The sequence below is a fragment of the Oryctolagus cuniculus genome, chromosome 10 (genome assembly GCF_051225735.1).
Source record: "Oryctolagus cuniculus isolate XC-2025 breed Fujian yellow rabbit chromosome 10, ASM5122573v1, whole genome shotgun sequence".
NCBI classification, from domain to species: domain Eukaryota; kingdom Metazoa; phylum Chordata; class Mammalia; order Lagomorpha; family Leporidae; genus Oryctolagus; species Oryctolagus cuniculus.
The window spans coordinates 119,007,144-119,024,514 of NC_142876.1; the positions used below are offsets into that span (position 1 = coordinate 119,007,144).

Sequence of the window (17,371 nt, forward strand, 5' to 3'; positions counted from 1 at the left end):
CCCAGGTGTATCACACTCACAGGGAAGAGGGGGGCCCCCAGGTGTATCACACTCACAGGGAAGAGGGGGGCCCCCAGGTGTATCACACAGGGAAGAGGGGGGGCCCCCAGGTGTATCACACTCACAGGGAAGAGGGGGCCCCCAGGTGTATCACACTCACAGGGAAGAGGGGGCCCCCAGGTGTATCACACTCACAGGGAAGAGGGGGGCCCCAGGTGTATCACACTCACAGGGAAGAGGGGGGCCCCCAGGTGGATCACACTCACAGGGAAGAGGGGGGCCCCAGGTGGATCACACAGGGAAGAGGGGGGACCTCAGGTGTATCACACAGGGAAGAGGAGGGCCCCAGGTGTATCACACTCACAGGGAAGAGGGGGGCCCCAGGTGTATCACACTCACAGGGAAGAGGGGGGCCCCCAGGTGTATCACACTCACAGGGAAGAGGGGGGCCCCCAGGTGTATCACACTCACAGGGAAGAGGGGGGCCCCAGGTGTATCACACAGGGAAGAGGGGGGCCCCCAGGTGGATCACACTCACAGGGAAGAGGGGGGCCCCCAGGTGGATCACACTCACAGGGAAGAGGGGGGCCCCCAGGTGTATCACACTCACAGGGAAGAGGGGGGCCCCAGGTGTATCACACTCACAGGGAAGAGGGGGGCCCCCAGGTGTATCACACTCACAGGGAAGAGGGGGGCCCCCAGGTGTATCACACAGGGAAGAGGGGGGGCCCCCAGGTGTATCACACTCACAGGGAAGAGGGGGGCCCCCAGGTGTATCACACAGGGAAGAGGAGAACCCCAGGTGTATCACACTCACAGGGAAGAGGGGGCCCCCAGGTGTATCACACTCACAGGGAAGAGGGGGGCCCCCAGGTGTATCACACTCACAGGGAAGAGGGGGGCCCCCAGGTGTATCACACAGGGAAGAGGGGGGGCCCCCAGGTGTATCACACTCACAGGGAAGAGGGGGCCCCCAGGTGTATCACACTCACAGGGAAGAGGGGGCCCCCAGGTGTATCACACTCACAGGGAAGAGGGGGGCCCCAGGTGTATCACACTCACAGGGAAGAGGGGGGCCCCCAGGTGTATCACACTCACAGGGAAGAGGAGGGGCCCCAGGTGTATCACACTCACAGGGAAGAGGGGGGCCCCCAGGTGTATCACACTCACAGGGAAGAGGGGGGCCCCAGGTGTATCACACTCACAGGGAAGAGGGGGGCCCCCAGGTGTATCACACTCACAGGGAAGAGGGGGGCCCCAGGTGTATCACACTCACAGGGAAGAGGGGGGCCCCCAGGTGTATCACACTCACAGGGAAGAGGGGGGCCCCAGGTGTATCACACAGGGAAGAGGGGGGCCCCCAGGTGGATCACACTCACAGGGAAGAGGGGGGCCCCCAGGTGTATCACACTCACAGGGAAGAGGGGGGCCCCAGGTGTACCACACAGGGAAGGGGGGCCCCAGGTGTATCACACTCACAGGGAAAGGGGGGCCCCCAGGTGTATCACACAGGGAAGGGGGGCCCCAGGTGTATCACACAGGGAAGAGGGGGCCCCAGGTGTATCACACTCACAGGGAAGAGGAGGGCCCCAGGTGTATCACACAGGGAAGAGGGGGTCCCCAGGTGTATCACACAGGGAAGGGGGGCCCCAGGTGTATCACACTGACAAGCAGTCAGGGGCTGGTCCGGGAGGCCGGCTCTGCTGTCCCCTCAGGCGGGCAGGTGTTGGGAAGGGAAGATCTGGGTGAAGCCGCCTCAGCTTGGCTGGCACCACAGGTCCTTCCCGTGAAGCCCCCATCCCGGAGGGACGTCCTGGCAAGTGTCAAGAGGACCCTCAGCCACTTCCGCGTGGTGGCCACAGGCTCTGGCTGTGCCCTCGTCCAGCTGCAGCCTCTGACAGGTGGGTGGAGCCCCAGCCAGTGCTGGAGCAGAACTTGGCTGGGCGGCCAGGGGGAGATCTGACGGACTCCAAGGGCGCAGGCGACCAGGCCCACGGAACCTAGCAACGGGGTGGTGCTTCTCCAAAGGAAAGGGCAGGCACGGTTCTGTGGGCCCTCCACCCTGTCTCTCCTGCTGCCCAGGCTTCCCCAGGCAGCTGCAGGTGCACATGACGCTCCAGCTCTGCCCTGTGCTCGGGGACCACGTGCACTCGGCCCGCGTGGGCACCGTCCTAGGCCAGCGCTTTCTGCTGCCAGCTGAGAGCACCAAGCCCCAGACACAGGTAGGGACTCCCACTTGCCTGCACCGCCGGGGCTGGGGCTGGGGGCAGCCCTCTGGGTTGCCAAGGCTGGCTGTGCTCCTGTTCTGCCTTGTGACCTCGGGCGAGTGACACTGCTCTAGGGGGATTCACTCCGCCCATCTGTTCAGTCGGTGACTGGTTGCTGGCACCCTTCTCCTTCTGCCACGCTGTGAATCTGGGATTCCTCTGCTCAAACAGGACCAGAGTCTCAACACTGTCACTTCCCTCTCATGTCAAATGCAATGAATGGGCGTGGGTTTTGCTCCAAGCAGTTACTGGGAGACATGGGCTGTTGCTGACCCAGCGAGATGAGGGGAGACACTGTAGGTAGGTTCACGTGGAGGGGGGCTTTACGGCCTGGAAGTGGCCCGCAGTCTTTGGCTCACGTTCCGTTGGCTCAGTCACACATCACATGTGCCCAGGATGTGACCAGCAAACCCCTGGCCACAGTGGGAGTGCCCGTGTGCGTGAGTATGTGAGAGAGAAGCGGGAAATGAAGGAGTAGAAGCTCAGGCCATGGAGGGAGGGAGGGAGTGGAAGGCTCACCCCCAATTCTGCTGGAGCGGGGTGCCATCCTGGCTGGAACTCCTACTCAAGTCGCCCTGCCTCGCCCACCCCAGGTCCTGGATGGAGCTCTCCTCCGACGCCTCCGGCTGACCCCCTCTCAGGCTGCCCAGCTGCCTCTGCACCTGCACCTACGCCGTCTCCTCCTCCCGGGCACAAGGCCTGGGGATGCCCCCACCCAGCTTCTGGCCCCCCCGCCGCCCTATTTCTCTAGGACGCTGCAGTGCCTGGGGCTCTGCCAGCAGCAGTCCCTCCTCTGCTCCTGATGCCCCTGGGGGTGGGCCTGGGGCTACGGCCAGGCTGCAGGATGGCATGCACTGAGGCCCTGGGCTCCCAGGTCCTCCAAACCCAAGGTCAGAGCCGGGCCATCTCCCTGGCCTTGAGATATCCAAGTTCCTACCTCGTGGTATGCTGTTGAGGGTTTGCTGCAGGGTTGGTCACGGACCACGCATTCTGCCACACTGGAATGCCTTTTTCAGTGGTTTCTCCTGATCCTGGTCGGGAGGAGGTATTAGATAAAAATAAAAATAGTGGTAAAATACACAAAACTTTACCACATTCTCATGCGAACACCACATCCACCTGCAGAAATGTTGTCTTGCAGAGCTAAAACGCTGCCTGTTAAAACACTGACTCCCCATTACCCCTGCCCCATCCCTTCTGTCTCTGTGAAATTGAGTGGTCTAGGTACCTGGTAAGCAGAGACAGTAGGTATTTTACTTTTTAAAACACATGTGAAACAGGCATTTGGCGCAGTGGTTGGCACACAGCTCGTATCAGAGTCCCTGGGCTCAAGTTCTTGCTCCGATCCCACCTCCAGCTAATACGCACCCTGGGAGGCTGGCTCCAGAACTTGGGTTCTCACCACCCAGGTGGGAGGCTGGAGTGAACTGCTGGCTGCTGTCGGGCATGCAACTGCCCTGGCTGTTGAAGAAACTGGGAGTGAACCAACAAACTGAAGGTCTCTCTTGGCCTTTCCAATAATGTTTTGTAAAAACAACTATATGAGACTAACTGCGCTAAAACATTTCTGTGATTTAAAGAATAATGATATGGGGCTGGTAGTGTGGCACTTGCAATCCAGCTCCCTGCTAATGCACATGGGAAGGCAGTGGAAGATGGCCCAAGTACTTGGGCCCCTGCACCGCATGGGAGACCCAGATGACGCTCCTGGCTTCAGCCTGGCCCAGCTCAGGCCCTTGTGCCATTCCAGGAATGAACCAGCAGATGGAAAGAGCTCTCTTCTTTGTTTTCTTTTTCTCTTCTTCTTCTTCTTCTTCTTTTTTTTTTTTTTTTTTTTTTTTTTTTTTTTTTTTTTTGACAGGCAGTTAGAGACAGAGGGAAAGGTCTTCCTTCCGTTGGTTCACCCCCCAAATGGCCACTATGGCCGGCGCTGTGCCTATCCGAAGCCAGGAGCCAGGTGCTTCTTCCTGGTCTCCCATGCTGTGCAGGGCCCAAGCACTTGGGCCATCCTCCACTGCCTTCCCAGGGTACAGCAGAGAGCTGGACTGGAAGAAGAGCAACCGGGACAGAATCCGGTGCCCCAACGGGGACTAGAACCTGGGGTACTAGCGCCACAGGTGGAGGATTTAGTCTAGTGCTGCTGGCCAAGAGTTCTTTTTCAACATTTCTCCATAACTCTGCCTTTCAAATAAATAAAAATAAGCCTTATGAAAAAACACCTGGAAATACATACTCTCATTTTTCGAGGCCTGAAGTCCAAAGTCAAGGCTGCAACAGGACCACTTCCCACAGGAGGCTCCTGGGAGAATCTAGGATTTTCTGGTGACTCCTTGCATCCCTGGGCTTGCATGGCTCCCACCTTGGCCCCCATCTTCATCTGGCCTTTGACAGCGCTGAGAATATTCTACCCTGGCCCACTGGCCTGGAAACCAGCCGGTGCAAAAGGACTGCTTGACCATGGCACTGTTTCTTGGAAGCAGGAGATGAGGTTCCGTGGGAGTGGCTCATCCCGCGCCGGGAGGGGACGTCAGCTTGTCCCGTGTCTGAAGCCTCCACAGGTGGCTGCTCCCTCACACTGCACACGCAGTCTGCTCCATACGCGCCCGACTCAGCCTCTCGGCTCATCTTTTACCAGGACTCCGTGCTGCCTAAAGCTGAAGTAATTCCCTGTGCGCCGCTCTCCTGCTAAGCTGTTGTTTGTAAGTTAATTTTCCAGCCAGCCAGGCCCCTAGGAAGATGAGAGCAGTCTCTCCGTCCCACACCTCGCGACTTCTCTTCTGACTCCCGTAAGGGCCCTGCCGTCGCACTGAGAGCCTGCCCACGTCATCCAGGATGACCTCCGAGGTCCATCCTTTGACTTTCTCCTGAGGGCAGAGGCCAGGCTCCAGGCACAGGCCGTCTCGGGGACCACCACTGAACAGACAACTGGAAAATGTTACTGTTTCCCACAAGGATGTGGTCTGTTGGCTATTTTAGGGACAGTGGCTGCTGGCTGAGCAATGGAAGGCCTGCCCTCTTCCCCTGTGCCTCCCGCTGTGAGTGTTCCCACGCCCACACAGTGTGATGCTGCTGTCAGCCCATCTCATCCGTCCCCTGGGGCTGGGGACTTGACCTCTGACTGTTCTGGAAGTGCGTCCCTGCCTCCCGCTCACTGCCACACGGTCGTGGGCAAGCCCCGTCTCCCTCCAGACTGTCTCCTCTAACATGGAGGTTCCCCCTCTGCCCCCTGCAAATCCAAGAGGGAGGCCCGGGTCCGTCACTCGGTGGGAGCTGTGGGCCTTACGCGAGGGAGAGCTGCTGAGTTGGCCCAGCTCTTGCTCTGACCCTGGGGAAGAGAGCGGAGCCCCCTGCTCCTCACCCCCCCCGACAGCAGCAGAGCCGAGCCCCCTGCTCCTCGCCCCCCAACAGCAGCAGAGCCGAGCCCCCTGCTCCTCGCCCCCCAACAGCAGCAGAGCCGAGCCCGCAGCACTTCACCTGCTCCTTTTATTTGGCACTGGACCCAGGACGGGGGGCAAGTGGGATCAAAGCAGGGGCTTCCCTAGCCGCATATCTCCCATGCCCCTCAGCCCCCCGAAGGTGTCGATAAGGGACAGGGGTTCTGGGAGGCCTAGCTGCTTCATGGGGCACGCCTTGGCCTTGGATTTGTCACCGCGTCTGGCCTGGACCTTCCTGTGGGTGTCAGGGAGGGCTCCGACGTCAAACGGCAGATGCCACAAGGCCCTTCCAGGACGGGGGCTCTGAAGGTGCCGGGGAGCAGCAGCCTCGGTGTGAAAGGAGGGAAGAGAGGGAGAGGATCAGGAATCCGTCTGGAGAGCGGCCCTCCGACCCTGCCCGGGGGCCCGGCACTGCCCACCAGGGGCAGTCACCGTTCAAGGCCCACCTTTGTTGGCTTCAGGACGCCGGGTGCCAGCTTGAGCTCAGGGTTGGGTGGGAGGGAAATGAAAACCTTGGCCGTAGGTAGAGTCATCAGGGCCTTGCCTGTGGTCGACAGGGCCTTAGAGCCCAACAGCTTGTGGGGGTGCAGCCTGAGACCCCGCCCCTGGGGCCAGAGCCCAGGGGGAGAAGGCAGCCGGGCCTGGATGTGAAGGCTGGGGAGGTGGTAAGGGGCTGTGGGAGCAAGGGAAGCTCTGAGGAGGGCTGGGAGGCCCCGGGCTGACCAGCTGCCCCAGAAGGAGGGTGTGGAAGGCGGGGCAGAGGGAGGGGCGAGCGCAGAGCCCTCCCGGGTCCTTCTCCAGAGACAAGGGAAGAACACAGGGTTTGGAGTCCAACAGACCTGGGTCTGCATCCCAGCTCTGCCCCTTCTGAGCTGTGCAACCTCGGGTAACTTCCTTAAACTTCCTGATCCCTCAGCTGGAAAACGGGAGTAGCAGCACCCACCTTGCTGGGCTGCTGGGAGGACAAAGGAGGCTGGCTGGGTGGGGGCAGCGTGGCTGCTAGGTGCTCGACCAGTACCAGTTCCCTCCCTGAGGAAGGGCAGTGCCCCGGGGAGACGAGCTTGGGCTGGGGAGAGTGCAGTCTGCACTGAGTCCTGGCTCCTGTGTAACCGCCTGGGGGTGCCCGGGCTGGAGGGACACTGCTCATCTGGCTGCTGGAAATATCTAGAAAGCAGGCTCTGCGAGTGGTGGCTTTTACTTCTTACTGCTGGCTCTTTGGCAGGGGCAGGGCTTGGACAGCAGGACACTGGGGTGTGTGGGGAGCACGGTCTTACCCAGGGCCTGGGGGTTCTTCGGACTCAATGGCAATCTGTCCAGGGGGTGGGGTTGCCTGTCTCCACTACCAAAGGTCATGGTGAAAATGCAGCCCATCCTGGAGCCGGAGGGGTCCCACTTCCGGAGCCGGGGGCGGGCCAGGGCGGCGGCACTTTTCGCCTTGCCTTTCTTCCCCTTTCCGGGGGCCGTGGTGGTGGACATGCTGTCCGGCTTCTCCCTGTGTCCCTGGCTTCTGGGCCCAGCAGCGTTCCTAGAAGAGTCCTTGCCTTCCCCAGCGCCTCGCTGAGTCGGCAGGTGAGGGAGGGCCGGGCGGGCCCCGACCCGCCGGTGACACATCGCCAGGGGCTTCTTGATGGTGCAGCCTTCCACCAGGAGCCGGGTCCCCACATACTGGGGCACCTCCACGACGGGCTGTGGGCAAGCAGACGAGACGAGGCCCGCTCAGACCGCCGCACCGGCACTGCACCGCCCGGCAGGACTCAGGGCAGAAATGAGCACAGAAGTTTTCTGAAGCAGCTGGGCCGAGGCACAGGGAGGTGCCAGCCCCGGAGACCCACTGCGGCACCCAGTCACAGAGCCCCAAGGGCTGCTTGAGCGGGATGAACGGCGCAGTCCTGGCCAGCCGCCCCCGGCACCTTCCTTCCCACCGCCCTCCCAAGTGCCTGTGGCTCGGTGCCGAGGGCCAGCTTCCTGCACAGAAGCTCAGTAAGGATGCCAGACAGGTCAGGGGCTTGGGGTCCTTGGAGTGACGGCTGAGCCCAAGCCACAGCGAGCAGAGGCTGAGGGCTTTTAAAGAAGGCAGCGTGCAGACAGCGAGCAGCTGACTGGCAGGGCAGAGGGAAGTGTCCCCTACCGTCTAAAGTTCCCCTAAGCCGGCCGGGTTCCAGGAGCGGCTACTGGGCCTCGCTAGCAGCCTCCTTCAGGCCTGGGGCCCTCCTGAGGGGTCTACAGTGTCAGCAGGGGCTCCTGACTGAATTCTCTCTAAACACCACAACACCGGGGAGCTGGTTACAAACCCGGCTGCGTGCGCACCCCAGAACCCCAGCTCACCTGTGCAGAAGGGTCTCAACCAACAGAGAAGGTACCTACAGAATTAGAACCTTACTGTCTGAACAGGCAGGAACCAAAACTGTCTATCAAAACAACCAAGTGAAAAGCATGGCAGGACACTGTAATTTGCATAAGGCCTAAATCTCACCTTACAGTGTCATTAAAAATTACAAAGGGAAGGGTGCAGCTTATCACAGTGAGATCTGGCAGCTGCTGCCTTAGCCCACAGTCAGGTTTCACACCAGTAATCAGGAGACACTCTAACGAAAAACATCCAATCCGAATCCCAGCAAGCTGTCTGACCTAGCATCTACATTACAGGACATCCAGACAACACAAGACCAAGTGCAACACCACCACCAAGAACCAATCGCATCAGTGCAGAGCATGGGACCGTTCTACAAACAACTGCTGGGTCCCTTCCAAGACCCGAGCAGTGGAGAACGCTCCAGAGGCGTCCCAGATTCGGACGACGAGAGACCAACCAGGGCTGGGTGTGCGCCTTGATTCATGCCGGCCTAACAATGAAAGCCAATCAGCAATGGAGGCCGACAGAGGACAACTGGTCATGGGATAAGGCAGGTGCCCAGGCCACAGAACAACCTCTGGGGCAGGGGCCCCTGGCAGCCATGCCTCTGCAAGGAGACCTCTGCACCACAGTGGGACCCTTCCCCGGCTCTGCCATCATCCCACGTGGGCGCCGGTTCATGCCCACTTCCAGCCCAGCTCCCTGCTGATGGCCTGGGAAAAGCAGTGGAAAATGACCCAAGTGCTAAGCCTCCTGCCATCCACACGGGAGACCCAGATGAAGCTCCTGGCTCCTGGCTTTGGCCTAGCCATTGCGGTCATCTGGAGAGTGAACCTGTGGATTGAAGATCTCTCTCTGTATCTTGCTTCCTTTTCTCCATAACTCTTTCAAATAAATAAATAAAATCTTAAATAAAATGTTATAAGTAACTGTCACAAAGAGGAGGCCACTAAGGTCACGTGGTCAGCCAGCCCCTCCCTGCAGCCCACCTCAACAGAAGCTGAGTGCTACTGCCATGGGGGAAACCCCCAGCAGGGCGCAGCCCCCTGCCCTGAGCAGCCGCAGATGGGTAGGGGAGGAGGTCAGGGTGGGTTTGCCTACAGAGCCCGCAGATATTCTCAGTGTGCCTCCAGGGCACAGACCCCTCAATGCGCCGATGCGAGAAGACCACCTCCAGGGCGCAGACCCCCTGGCACAGCCACAGGGAGACCACCTCCAGGGCGCAGACCCCTCACTGCACAGCCACAGGGAGACACCTCCAGGGCGCAGACCCCCCGGCACAGCCACAGGGAGACCACCTCCAGGGCGCAGACCCCTCAATGCGCCAATGCGAGGAGACCACCTCCAGGGCACAGACCCCTCACTGCACAGCCACAGGGAGACACCTCCAGGGTGCAGACCCCTCACTGCACAGCCACAGGGAGACACCTCCAGAGAGCAGACCCCTCACTGCACAGCCACAGGGGGACACCTCCAGGGCGCAGACCCCTCACTGCACAGCCACACGGAGACACCTCCAGGGCGCAGACCCCTCACTGCACAGCCACAGGGAGACACCTCCAGGGCGCGGACCCCTCACTGCACAGCCACAGGGAGACACCTCCAGGGCACAGACACCTCACTGCACAGCCTCAGGGAGACCACCTCCAGGGCACAGACCCCTCACTGCACAGCCACAGGGAGACACCTCCAGGGCACAGACACCTCACTGCACAGCCTCAGGGAGACAGCTCCAGGGCACACAGACTCCTCACTGCACAGCCACAGGGAGACACCTCCAGGGCGCAGACCCCTCACTGCACAGCCACAGGGAGACACCTCCAGGGCACAGACACCTCACTGCACAGCCTCAGGGAGACACCTCCAGGGCACACAGACTCCTCACTGCACAGCCTCAGGGAGACACCTCCAGGGCACACAGACTCCTCACTGCACAGCCACAGGGGGACACCTCCAGGGCGCAGACCACCCGGCACAGCCACAGGGAGACACCTCCAGGGCGCAGACCCCTCACTGCACAGCCACACGGAGACACCTCCAGGGCGCAGACCCCTCACTGCACAGCCACAGGGAGACACCTCCAGGGCGCAGACCCCTCACTGCACAGCCACAGGGAGACCACCTCCAGGGCACAGACCCCTCACTGCACAGCCACAGGGAGACACCTCCAGGGCGCAGACTCCTCACTGCACAGCCACACGGAGACACCTCCAGGGCGCAGACCCCTCACTGCACAGCCACAGGGAGACACCTCCAGGGCACACAGACTCCTCACTGCACAGCCTCAGGGAGACACCTCCAGGGCACACAGACTCCTCACTGCACAGCCACAGGGGGACACCTCCAGGGCGCAGACCACCCGGCACAGCCACAGGGAGACACCTCCAGGGTGCAGACCCCTCACTGCACAGCCACAGGGGGATACCTCCAGGGTGCAGACCCCTCACTGCACAGCTACAGGGAGACAGTTCCAGGGCGCAGACCCCTCCTCATGTAGCTTTCAATCTCTTTCTGGGAAGAGCGTGGAAGCAGCAGCAGTACAACACAGCAGCCACCACCAAGCTGACCTTTACTGCACATCCCGGCACTGGACAAGCGGTCTTTTATATGAACATGCTAGCACGCTCAGTGTGATAAACACAACAGCCAAACCTGCGTCACAGTGACCAGGTACCAGGGACTATGGACTCCATTACATCCATCCCTGAATCCTCACAGCTTAGGAGGTAGGCACTATTTTATTACTGCTCTACAGAGGGAAGCTGAAACCCCTCGTGTCTGGGTCCAAAGTCTCAGGGTCGCAGCCACGGCTCAGGGGCTGGCTGTGCATTTTCTTTTTAAAAAGATTTGTTTGTTTGTTTATTATTTTATTTATTTACAGATAGAGTTAGTGAGAGAGAGATAGACAGAGACAGAGAGAAAGGTCTTCCTTCCATTGGTTCACCCCCAAAATGGTCACTACAGCTGGCGTGCTGCGCCAATCCGAAGCCAGAAGCCAGGAGCTTCCTCCTGGTCTCCCATGCGGGTGCAGGGCCCAAGCACCTGGGCCATCCTCCACTGCCCTCCGGGGCCACAGCAGAGAGCTGGCCTGGAAGAGGAACAGCCAGGACTAGAACCCGGTACCCATATGGGATGGCGGCGCCGCAGGCAGAGGATTAACCAAGTGAGCCATAGTGCCGGCCTCTTAAGATTTATTTATTTGAAACATTTATTTATTTGAAAGTCAGAGTTACAGAAAGGAAGAGGCAGAGAGATAAAGACAGTCCATCTGCTGGTTCACTCCGTAAACGGCCACAACAGCCAGAGCTGGGCTGATCTGAAGCCAGGAGCAGGAGCTTCTCCTGGGTCTCCCATGCGGGTGCAGGGCCCAAGGACTTGGACTATTTTTCCTCTGCTTTTCAGGCCATAGCAGAGAACTGGACCGGAAGTGGAGCACCCAGAACCTGAACCGGCGCCCATATGGGATGCTGGCACTGCAGGCGGCGGCTTTACCCACTGTGCCACAGCACCAGCCCCGGCAGTGCTCTTAATGCTCTGCCCTGTACTTCCCTACACATGTGAGGGCACCTCAGTGATTGGAAAAACAACGAGAAATTAAGTTTAGGGGCTGGCACTTAGCTAAGTGCTTGAGACACCCAGTTTTCTATGTCAGACTGTCTAGGTTCAAAACCTGGCTCTGGTTCCTGACTCCAGCTTCCTGTTAATGAGATGCTAGGAGAGAGGAAGTGACAGCTCCATAAATGGATTCTTGCTACTAACACAGGAGACATGGGTTGAGCTCCTGGCCCTACCCAGCCCGGTCCCCAACTTTTGCAGTCATTTGGGAAGTGAACCAGTAGATGGGTACTCTCTCCCTTTCTCTGTTTCTAAAAAAGGCTTCTTTTGGTATAAAAGATTTTGAAATCCACAGGTGGTTTTCTTCATAACACGTATTTCCAGTGAACTGCTTGATGACCCCTCAAAGTACCCACATTTCGTTCTCCCAAAGCCCAGGAGAAAGACAGCAGCACAGCCACTGCCCAGGGAGGCTGAGGCCCCGGAGGGCAAGCAGCTGCACTAGGCCAGCGTGGCAGGACTGAGCCCTGAGCCTGGTCTGAGCACAGCGGCCTGCCCTCAGGGGGGGCTACCCAGCACAGAGGCAGACGCCCTGGGGTCCCGCCCGGCTCACCTGTTTATAGATGAGCTCGAAGGCCCCCGTGTCACAGCTGCGGTCCAGCCGCCGGTCGATGACCACGCGCAGGGTGTCTGCTTGCACGCAGGCACAGAGCCGGGACGTGACGGGCGTGGAGGGCGCCATGGAGGGGCTGGCGTTGATCTCGATCAGCCAGGGCTGGAAGTCCTCCCCAAACAGGAAGTCCGCCCCGTAGAGCTCGAAGCTGGCCTTCCGGCACTGCACGGCGTCCTGCGAGGTCTGCAGCGCGTGGATCACGGCAGCCTTCATGCCAGGCACAATGACGCCGGACCAGGCGTCGGGGGCCCCCATGTCCTTCAGATGGGCCTGGAACTTCTGGCTGCACCACATGTTGTCCGTGGGCAGCATTGGGTGCCGGCGGCACGAGTTCTCCAGGTGCTTCTGGATGGAGTTGTTGCACAGGTGCACCGCGCTAGGGCAGGGAGCAGAAAGCTGAGCTAGAACAGTCCAGTGACACAGAGGACCCTACCTGGCAGGGGGAGGGAAGGACCCAGGCCTGTGCCCAGCACACTTCCAGGGTCAGGAACAGTCGGGCCCCTCTGAGGAGCAGCAGCTGGGCACTACACTGAATGCGCTGTGCCTCCTCTCCTTAGCCCTCCCAGTGTTGGAAGACAGAAGACGGGTAAGAGGACGGCCCTGTAGGCACCATCTTCAGCACTGGCCTGTGTGAGGTCTCAGGCGAGTCACTAAGCCTGCGTGCTCCCGGCATCTGTGAAACGGGGTTGTAACAGCAGCTGCTCCGCCAGCTTTTATCAAGAGTGAGAGAGCAGACACACGGTGCTTACATATTTGTGCACACAAAGCCTGCATCACACGTGAAGTGCCCGTCACTGAACTTCACACTGGTGCCTCCATCCTCCAGGTGGGCTCCAGTGGGGCTTACAGGGAGGTTTTGCTTGACCAAAGTCACAGTCTGGAAGCTGCAGCCTCTACCCCACAGCAGCACTGCATCTTGCCTCTCTCCTCTAGAACGCCTCCTGACCACCCTCTGCCTTGTGAGACGTTTCCTTCCCCGTAGCCCAGGCCAGCTCTCCGTCTGCTAGTTAACTTTACTCCTGTGTTCACTGCTTGTCTATCTGTCCCTCCCAGAACGAGAGCTCTTAGAGCTGGGATCCTGTTTTGTTCAGCACTGGGCCCTGAGAGTCTAGGACGTGACACAGGCACAGGGCACACACTCTGAGTAGCTGTCAGGTGGGAGGGAGGCTGGGGCTGGAGCCCCATGGGGCTGCACGGTGCCCGCCTCTTGGCTCCCTAGGTCCCGCGCCCCACAGGGAACTGAGCAGTGGGACTCACTTGTCCAGATTCTTCAGGGAGAAGGGCTGCGTGGAGAAGCGGATGTAGCTGTTGCGGTAGAACCACACGGTGAGCGGGTTCCAGTCGGTGACCAGGAACCACTGTCTCAGGTCGAACTTGGTGCCGAAGATGAGCAGGGGCCGCTCGATGTACTTCTGCACCACCCACTTGCCGTCCTTCATCATTAGGGGGTTGCAGTCCACCAGCTTCAGCATCTCCTCCAGGTGGTCCATGCACATGATGCCTACAGGGGCGAGGGCAGCGGGGCTCAGGGGTGAGGCTAAGGTACCACGAGCAGCACACCCTACGCTCTCCCCCCCACAGAACGGAGCGGGCCAAGGGGGCGAGGCCGCCCCTCTCCACGGCAACTGGTTCCCTCTGCCAAAGCTGAGAAGCTGTAGCAACATCAAGGTTTTTAAGTTTCTAAGTTTGGTTTGATTGACAAGGAATCTACAGAGAGATAAAAATGTAACGAGTTTTGGGCTTTTGTGAAGCATGTACATATACATTATTTATTCTCCAATAACGGAATAAAAAACAAAAGCCAGTTTTGGTTTTGTTTTTTTTGTTTTTTTGTTTTTTGTTTTTTGACAGGCAGAGTGGACAGTGAGAGAGAGAGACAGAGAGAAAGGTCTTCCATTTGCTGTTGGTTCACCCTCCAATGGCCACCACGGCTGGCGCACCACGCTGATCCGATGGCAGGAGCCAGGTGCTTCTCCTGGTCTCCCATGGGGTGCAGGGCCCAAGTACTTGGGCCATCCTCCACTGCCTTCCCGGGCCACAGCAGAGAGCTGGCCTGGAAGAGGGGCAACCAGGAAAGAATCCGGCACCCAGACCGGGACTAGAACCCGGTGTGCTGGCACCAGTAGGTGGAGGATTAGCCTAGTGAGCCACGGCGCCGGCCAAAAGCCAGTTTCAATACAAAAGAACACACAATAAAAAATGTCTCCTTCTCCAGTGGCAGCCAAGCGTGGCTTGAGACCCACACGTGTTGGTTTCATGGGATTCCACAGAATAAAGCCACTCCGTCTGCAAGGGTGCTTGGCACCCAGAAGTGTGAGTAAAGGTTGAGTCAATGATGACAGTATGTATCATGGTCGTTACATACGTGTGGGACAAATTCCTAGCTGCAGATTTGCTAGCCCCTAGGGTGTGTGCTGGCTTCATTTTATACTGCCAGGAATTCGCAACCAATTTCTGGTCCCAGAAAGACTGTAGAATACCAGGTGTTTGCCCATATCCCACACAACACTGCTTGTTGGTTATGTATTTTAGACATTCTCCTGGGTAGAAAATGGTGCCTAATTCTGCCTCTCATCCTAAGGAGTGAAGAACCTCAGGCCTCCACACACAGTTTGGATGCTAGCAAGGTACAACCCCAACACACACACTTGTAAACCAGGCGCATTCCTTCATGGTTCAGCCCCCAAAGCAGCCTCATCACCTTCCAGAGACACTGCCGAGGCTGGTACTGTGGCACAGCAGAGGAAGATGTGGCCTGTGACACCAGCGTCCCACCTGAGCAGTGAGACTCAGCTGCTCCACTTCCGATCCAGCTCCTTGCTAATGCAGCTGGGAAAACAGCAGAAGATGGCCCAAGTGCCTGGGCCCCTGTCACCCATGTGGGAGACCAGGATGGAGTTCCAAGCTTTTAGCTATGGCCTGTGCAGCCCCAGCTGTTGCGATCATTTGGAGAATGAGCCAGATCTCTCTCTCTCTCTCTCTCTCTCTCTCTCTCTCCTTTTTGTGTCTTTCCCTTTTTCTGTAACTCTGCATTTTAAATAAATAAATATGTGGGTTTTTCCCCCCAAACCCTCACACATAGGGTCAAATGATTTTCAGGTGTGTTTTTTTTTTTTTTTTTTTTTTTGAGAGGTAGAGTCACAGAGAGGGAGAGACAGAGAGAGTCTTCCATCTGCTGGTTCACTCCTCAAATGGCTGCAACAGCCAGAGCTGACCAATCTAAAGCCAGGAGCTTCTTCTGGGTCTACCACCAGGGTGCAGGGAGCCAAGCATTCGGGTTATCTTCCACTGTCCATATGGGATGCTGGCACCACAGGCGGAGGCTTAGCCCACCACACCTCAGTGCAGGCCCCTTTCTGCTTTATCTTTTTTTTTTTTTTTTTGACAGGCAGAGTGGACAGAGAAAGACAGAGAGAAAGGTCTTCCTTTTGCCGTTGGTTCACCCTCCAATGGCCGCCGCAGCCGGCGCGCTGCGGCCGGCGCATCGCGCTGATCCAAAGCCAGGAACCAGGTGCTTCTCCTGGTCTCCTCCAATGGGGTGCAGGGCCCAAACACTTGGGCCATCCTCCACTGCACTCCCTGGCCACAGCAGAGAGCTGGCCTGGAAGAGGGGCTACCAGGACAGAATCCGGCGCCCCAACCGGGACTAGAACCCAGTGTGCTGGCGCCACAAGGCGGAGGATTAGCCTGTTGAGCCACGGCGCCAGCCTCTGCTTTATCTTTTTAAGATTTATTTGGTTGTTTGAAAGACTTATAGAGAGAGAAGGAGAGGGAGAGGGAGAGAGAGAGAGAGAAATATTCCATCCGCTGTTTCACTCTCCAAATGGCCACAATGACCAGGGCTGGCTCAGGCCGAAGCCAGAAGTCAGGAGCTTCTTCTGGGTCTTCCACGTGGGTACAGGGACCAAGAACTTGGGCAATCTTCCACTGCTTTCCCAGGCACATTAGCAGGGATCTGGATTGGAAGTGGAACAGTCTGGACTTGAACCAGCACCCATATGGGATGCTGGCACTGCAGGCGGCAGCTTACCCTACTGAGCCACAGCGCTGGCCCCAAGTAAATACTTTTTTAAAAGGCACAGACAAAACTGTGCCTGGTTCCCAGACAAGACTTTGTCTCAAATGTCCACAGTGCACTCAGCAGGACTGCCCAGAACAGGTTGCCTTGTATGAGCCAAGATCAGACCGACAGAGCAATTTCATTTCTAGGAATTTACCCAAAGGCAACAAAAGGAAAAGTCCAGACATCTGCACAAGATGCTCCTCACAGCATTGCCTCCAACAGGAATCAATCAACAAAAATTCTCCACGAGAAAAGGAAGTCTATGACAGGGCGTCCAACGACACAAGCCTCCACGGCAGCACGCGGTGAGCCAGGAGGGCCTACACCCTCCCTCCCTCTCTGCACAGCTCAGACATCCTGGTCAGGACGGGGGCCACTCCAGGGAGGCCGAGATACAAGAAGGGCCCTGCAGGGTGCAGGTATCTTGTTCCTTGACCCTGGGTGCCATGGGCGGGACGTTCATTGATGCACTTCACTGATGTGTACGCCCACGACGCGGGTCCTTTTCAAGGAAGTGTATCCTACAGACACTTCAGTTAAGTATTTTTCAAACAGATAAATGGTACCATTTGGTGCTAGGTACCTGGAGAGTCACTGTCTTATTCTGTCTCCATCTGTGTACGTTTGAAAGGGTCCCTAAAAGGATGTTTAAAACAGAGAACAAAAACCACAGCTCTGAAATGGAGTGATTTCCAAGTTCTATTGCTAAGAGAAAAGCTGCAAAACAGAAAAGTCTCGTACTAACTGATATGGAAAGATTATAAAGAGTGAAAAAGGGAAGGTGTGGAACAGCGTGCTTTTGTGTGAAGTGCACACACACGTGCACACACACGTGCACAAGCACACACTCCAAGTGCGTGGAAGACAGCGTAGAAAGAAACACCTGAAGGTGAACGGCAGTTATCTCCTTCTGCTTGCTTCTTCCCAGTTTTCTGCACTCTTTGGTTTCTGCTGGGGTCATGAGCATGCATTTTCACGATCTGGTACCAAAAGCCTGTTAGCACACTTCTGGAGCCCCTACTGGAG

General features: G+C 58.0%; 2 protein-coding genes and 1 pseudogene across 10 annotated transcripts in view; 1 reads left to right on the forward strand and 2 right to left on the reverse strand.

Annotated features, from left to right (window-relative positions):
• Window positions 1–8,971, forward strand: part of RPUSD3 (RNA pseudouridine synthase D3) — a 20,867-nt gene extending 11,896 nt beyond the window's left edge. For 2 of the 5 annotated variants that reach the window (XM_089306689.1, XM_089306690.1), the window contains exons 7-9: window positions 1,778–1,901; window positions 2,083–2,222; window positions 8,348–8,971. In XM_089306689.1, the coding sequence (XP_089162815.1) occupies window positions 1,778–1,901; window positions 2,083–2,222; window positions 8,348–8,533 (450 nt within the window). In that variant the 3' untranslated portion in view covers window positions 8,534–8,971. Of the gene's footprint in view, window positions 1–1,777; window positions 1,902–2,082; window positions 2,223–2,860; window positions 4,484–8,347 lie in introns of those variants that run through there. The other 3 variants (XM_051831970.3, XM_051831971.3, XM_008249946.5) reach the window with 2 other exon arrangements.
• LOC149124457 (tubulin monoglycylase TTLL3-like) lies at window positions 5,737–6,848 on the reverse strand (annotated as a pseudogene). The gene is made up of 3 exons (XR_016214600.1): window positions 6,812–6,848; window positions 6,148–6,612; window positions 5,737–6,028 (listed from the first exon to the last, which is right to left on the reverse strand). The product of XR_016214600.1 is annotated as a tubulin monoglycylase TTLL3-like (transcript).
• Window positions 6,541–17,371, reverse strand: part of LOC100351302 (tubulin monoglycylase TTLL3) — a 27,110-nt gene continuing 16,279 nt past the window's right edge. For 3 of the 4 annotated variants that reach the window (XM_070051156.2, XM_089306681.1, XM_070051153.2), the window contains 3 exons: window positions 13,540–13,783; window positions 12,223–12,658; window positions 6,881–7,387 (listed from right to left, as the gene is read on the reverse strand). In XM_070051156.2, the coding sequence (XP_069907257.2) occupies window positions 6,896–7,387; window positions 12,223–12,658; window positions 13,540–13,783 (1,172 nt within the window). In that variant the 3' untranslated portion in view covers window positions 6,881–6,895. Of the gene's footprint in view, window positions 6,657–6,880; window positions 7,388–12,222; window positions 12,659–13,539; window positions 13,784–17,371 lie in introns of those variants that run through there. The other variant, XR_016215088.1, reaches the window with a different exon arrangement.